This window comes from Perca flavescens, chromosome 9 (genome assembly GCF_004354835.1).
Source record: "Perca flavescens isolate YP-PL-M2 chromosome 9, PFLA_1.0, whole genome shotgun sequence".
Classification (NCBI taxonomy): Eukaryota; Metazoa; Chordata; class Actinopteri; order Perciformes; family Percidae; genus Perca; species Perca flavescens.
Window position 1 is genome coordinate 37,279,461 of NC_041339.1, and position 6,000 is coordinate 37,285,460.

At 37.3% G+C, this 6,000-nt stretch overlaps 1 protein-coding gene across 1 annotated transcript in view; it reads left to right on the plus strand.

Moving 5' to 3' along the window:
- Positions 1–5,619, plus strand: part of LOC114561007 (macrophage mannose receptor 1) — a 31,561-nt gene extending 25,942 nt beyond the window's left edge. Inside the window, exons 5-7 of the mRNA XM_028586638.1 lie at positions 2,278–2,595; positions 4,271–4,483; positions 5,258–5,619. Of these exons, the coding sequence (XP_028442439.1) occupies positions 2,278–2,595; positions 4,271–4,483; positions 5,258–5,619 (893 nt within the window). The remainder of the gene's footprint in view (positions 1–2,277; positions 2,596–4,270; positions 4,484–5,257) is intronic.
- The last annotated feature ends 381 nt before the right edge of the window (positions 5,620–6,000 follow it).

Sequence of the window (6,000 nt, forward strand, 5' to 3'; positions counted from 1 at the left end):
TTACACTTACTCTTGGAATTCAGGGTCAATAAACCTACATTTTGGGTTTAAAAAGCAGAAATATGCTATAAAATTGAATCAAAAAACCCTGAATTCAATAAAAGTAGTGAAATGATTCTTCATTTTACTTGAGAAGAGTGTTTTATAGAACCATCCATGCTCATTTTAGACAACTTGGTTGAAAGAAACCCAGATTTCTAATATAGAAACTTTTTGAAGATCAGTCAAATTTGAGCCATTTTCAACAGGAAGTTTAAATGTTTGTAAAGATGTAAGTTTTTTGATTTCACATTTTAATGTCTGTGTGGATTTGCAGAAGAGGGATTGTATTCTACGTAATACTGCATGTAAAATCAGATTCATATAATGATAAGGTTTAAAGTTCTCCTTCAAACTCTTTTGTTTATTTCTCAATATTTATCACTCCTGTTGTCTTTGGGTAAAGTTTAGGCTGTTATAAAAATGTTTTGGGGCGAAGGTTTTTTCAACGTCTTTGTTGCTTTTTTCTGCCGTTGTTACACTTTAAACAATGTTTTTATCATTTATTTTTCAATCTCTTTGCTGTTTTGTTGTTTCTTGCGTTGGAAAATTTTTAAATATTGTTGTTCCCATCAGTCACTGAGACACAAACACATGGGAACATAGAGTCCAGGTTGAAAACCCCCCAAAGTTTCCCTTTAAGATGCAGCTGAATGTGATGAATAGATAAATCTGTGATTTGCATCCTGAGGGACTGGCTTATACACTGTATCCCTCAACATAAAGACAGGCTGTTCTTCTCACTCCGTCAACATATTAACATAGTTTTCAAATTATTTCCTTTAACTCAAATTCAAAAAGTCCCCAACAGGAAACGTACGAATGCAAATGTCACAGTTCAAGGTGTTACACTGTTGACTTGTGTGTTTGTCTGTGTGTGTGTGTGTGTGTGTGTGTTTGTGTCTGTGTGTGTCTACGTGTGTGTGTGTGTGTGTGTGTGTTGTGACTTTAATAAATGCAACATCTTTTCCAAAAGTCTGTGAGTAATGGTGTAAAATAATCCTGATTTCATACCAAAAATAACTGTGTTTATTATCATCTAACAGGGTGAAGATGCAGTGGAGTCTATTTGTGTTCATTGTGATGGGTAAGTGGATCATCTGGACAGCTCACTCCTCATCAACTCCAAGTCACACTTCAGTTAAGAATATGGTTTGATTTATTCTATCTCATGATGAAAAAGTAGAGACAATTGTAGAAGAAAATGAAGAGAGATTTTATCTTAGTTTTTATTTTATGCAAAAAATTTTAGTCTCGTCTTTTTTCGTCAACAATAATGCATGTTAATTTAGTCTTAGTCAGCGTTTTTGGACATCGGCGCAGTCTCGTCCTCGTCTCGTCTTAGTCATGGAAAAAAAGTTCCTTGACGAACATATTTAGTCTTGTCTCGTCTGACGAAATTAACACTAGTAAGTGTCTGACAGACTCAGATTATTATTCTAAGTGTCTGATAACATTATGAAAAGGATCCCTACAGAGATAGACCTTTTAGTTATAGAGTAAGATCGTTTTAAGTTTAACGTGAAACAGACGCGAAATCACCATCATCAAACCCACCAGACTCCATGTAAATAATCAGGACTTTTAGCGTGTATAGAGCCAGCATATCTCCACCAGACTCCATGTAAATAATCAGGACTTTTAGCGTGTATAGAGCCAGCATATCTCCACCAGACTCCATGTAAATAATCAGGACTTTTAGCGTGTATAGAGCCAACATATCTCCACATGTAAATGGGTGAATTAAGGGTTTATTTCAACCAAACCAGAATGGTGATTGTTGGAACAGTGGAAAGATTAACCAAGACAGCTTTTGATAGTTTTATTTAGTTTCTGTCCACTTTGAATGAACTGTGTTTTACAATGATAAAATAACTTATTATTTACATGGAGTCTGGTGGGTTTAGCGAACACAATTTGGCAGATGTTTTTATATTTAAAAAAAAAAAGATCTTTTTAATTTGTTTCTTGTTGTTATTGGACCAACTTTTTTATAGCATATGCTACCATGTGAGCATATGCTAGCATGTTAACAAATTAAGTCTGGTGGGTTTGGGGATGGTGATTTTGGGGTTATTTCATAAACAAAAAGGATTTTACTCTTTAACATCAGTCACTTAGACACAAAAACATGGGAAAATAGAGTCCAGGTTTAAGAACAAAACAAAGTTACCTTTTAATGAACAGATGCATGTCTAGCTCTCAGCTCCATCGCTGCAGTTTCTTCTCTGTTATCAGGTCAGTGTTCCTCCATTGGGGGTCACCTGTATGACTACCACTTCATTGGAGAGAAGAAGACCTGGAAAGAAGCCCAGGAGTATTGCAGAAAGAACCACAACTCCACGACTGAACAGTATCCAGACGGAGCCTGGATTGGGCTGCAGCGAGACTGGCGCTGGTCTCTGCCAGGGGTGGAGTTCAACAAGAGTAAATGGTTTGTAGGACAGCCGGATAATGGAGGCAATCATGAGAACTGTGTGTGGATGAAGATGAAGAAGGGCTACATATGGAATGACTACTCTTGTTCTAAACGCTATAAATTTATCTGCTATGACGGTGAGATTATGTGGCACATAGAGTCTGTTCTCCCCTAAAAAACTCCCCCAGAAGTGGTTTGTTCCAGCATCATTCTGACGGCGTCCTCTAGTGGTCATAGTAGTTCTGACTTTTTTTCCTTATATCTAAACCAGAGAAGGTAATGATCGCCGTTTTAACCCGTTCTTCTCGTCGACTATGAACTTGTTGTACTCAAATTGAAACACTTTTTTCTTTCTTACTTTTTTTCTATTGCTTTTTACCCCACTACCTTTCTTAATTAAACCACTAATACAAACTTCTACTAGTTATTCATGAGATAAAATAAAAAAAGCAGAAATTATGATTCATTTAGAGAAATATTTAAGATCAGAGGATGTTGAGCAGATCACAGACTAGTTCATGTCAAAGTTTACTCAGGATACTGTTTTGAAACCTTTAAAAATAAAATAAAAAATGCTATGAAATTGAATAAAAGACCCAAAATTTGACAAATTTCAGATATAGAAACTTTACTGAGTTAAGCTGATAAAAACACAGAGATTTGGGTTCAAATCAGACGTGACTTCACTTCCTGAAGGTTACCACGTGACGCAGAACATGACTTAGCTCCGTTTGTTCCCTAAAGTGAAAATAACTGTTATGTGTTAGATGACATAGGTTTACTTATATTTAAGCATTAATATATTGTTAAATTTAAATAATTTTCAATTTTAAAAAAAACGCCATAAAAAGCCTTTCTTTTATGTAATATTTCAGTTTTTCAAGAATCGGTTTAAGAATCGTTTAGGAATCGGAATCGTTTTAAAAGTACCGGTTCGGCATCGGAATCGTAAAAATCCAAACGGTACCCAACCCTAATGTAGAGATTCTAAGCTAATAAACTCTGTTGCTACCTCCAGTTAGCATCCCATTGACTCCCATTCATTTTGACGTCACTTTGACAGAGAATAACTTTACATCTGAAGCGTTTAAAGACTCTTTTTGTCCATTTTTTATTTCTAAAGAAACACAATGTATAAAAGGCTCCATTACCTTGTACCTCACGTTATGGCCCCTGTAGCAGACGATTTTATAAAATGAGGTTAACGATTGGGTCATAACCACGAGACTTACTGTCACACAGTAGAGGAATTACCGTACAGTACATGAGAAGCTCACAGGCAATCAATTGGGCGTGGAGGAAAACAGTTAAGGGATAATCCCATAAAGAGTCCATGAAAGCAACGGAACAAAATATTTCAGCAACATTTTAATGGATTGGAAATACTTGGCAAGTGAATTCATATGAAGTAACATTGAGATTTCTCTTGGCACAGCTAACAGAAGACGTACAACTTTCAGACAGGTTGCTCATGTCACATTTATGTCGTCAAGCTCAGCCATCACCTAAAAAAGTGACTTCTGGTCTCCGTCTGAGTCTATGGCGTCGCTGGGTCCATTTCTTTCACTGTTTATGATACTTTCTGGTTTGCTCCCGTCAGAACTACTACAGTTAGAGGGCGCCGCCACTACAAACATAAATATAGGTCAGAATGATGCTGGAACAAACCACTTATGGGGGAGTTTTTCAGGGAAGGAAAGTCTCTGAATTTAAATCACATTATTGTTTTAAAATGAGAAAATACTTTTTTGTCAACTAGTTTGATGAGATTTTATGAATCAAAACAAAAAAGTTTGTCCAAATGTTCCACAGAACACAAGAAACCCAGCAAAAATGTTTATATCATTAAGTCTAAGAAGATGAACTGGACAGACGCTCAGAGATTCTGCAGAGAACATCACACTGACCTGATCAGTGGAGTCAAACAGCTAGAAGACTTCAAGAGACAGCGTCAGAATTATGCAAAAAAGCACCCGAAAGATGACAACCCTTTCTGGATCGGCCTCTTCAGAGACTCTTACTGGAGTTGGTCGGATGGGAGCAGTTTCTCTTTCAGATCCTGGGATAAAAATAAACAAGACCCTGAGAAGAAATGTGCTATGACTAAGTCAAATGGAAATTGGATCTCTGATGTCTGTAATAAAACCAAACCCTTCTTCTGCTACAACGGTGAGTTTATCAGAAGGTCTCTCTAACGGTACCGTACATCTACATCTGTTTAATGATTCACTTTATTTATTAGTTTATTAAAAGAATTACGGTATGAGGTTCATCGTTGTTGAATATCTTGATAATGATATAATTCGCGATAAATAAACAGATAGTGTTCTCAGTTCTGCTAAAATACAACAAACTGCTTGTTAGATTTAAAACAAATGAAAGGAAATCGTTTCCTACTTTATTTTGTTGAACAAGTTGGATGTTGAATTATATATATAAAAGGAAGCACTAAAAATAGAACCACAGTTGCCTTTTAAAGTGCAGTTTTCTGCTGAAATTTTACTTTCAACTGCAGCCCTGAATGTTTTCACAAAATATATAATCTAATGTTACAGCTGTTATTTCAACTGTCCTGTGTTTGTCTCCACGGGCGGAGCATTTGGGTCTCTGCCACTAATTGACTCCACCTCTGACTGACTCCGCCCCTGATTGACTCCCCTTCTCCCCTGATTGACTCTCCTTCTCCCCTGATTGACTCCCCTTCTCCCCTGATTGACTCTCCTTCTCCCCTGATTGACTCCCCTTCTCCCCTGATTGACTCCCCTTCTCCCCTGATTGACTCCCCTTCTCCCCTGACAGATTCAGTGATCCTGATCAACCAGAGCATGACCTGGGAGGATGCGTTAAACTACTGCAGAGATCACCATGGCGACCTTGTCTCCATCACCAACCAGGACGATCAGCGCTGGGTCCAGGAGAGAGCCAAGATGGCCTCCACTCCCCACGTGTGGCTGGGACTGCGCTACACCTGCACTCTGGACTTCTGGTTCTGGGTCAGTGACGAGACGGTCCTCTACAAGAACTGGAGCCCCGGCCAGCCTGGGGACGAATGCAACATGTCTGGAGCCATGGACCGAGAGGGGACCTGGGTCAAAAAGATCGACGATGACCACCAGCTTAACTTCATCTGTTCCAAGAACAAACCACCAAAATGTAACTAAGTACATTTACTCAAGTACTGCACTTCAGTAATAATGTTGATGAGGTACTTTACTCAAAGTTAATATTTCAAGTAAAAAATCATAATATTTTGGGAAAACAATTGCAATATTTCAAGTAAAAAAGTGATATTTTAAAAAGGAAATCATAATATTGAGGAAGAAAGTTGTAATATAAATCTTTAACTGTTTATTATTCTTTAAATTTACATTTTAACAGTGTGGGATTAATACTTTTACTTAATTTAAGGATGTGTTTTCTTCATTTACTCACTTTGTTTGCAGTGGTGTGACGTTGACATACTGTGTGTCCTCTGGGATTATTGAATGGCATTCTGGGAAATGTAGGACTTTATATCTCAAAGTAAATATTTCAAGAAAAAA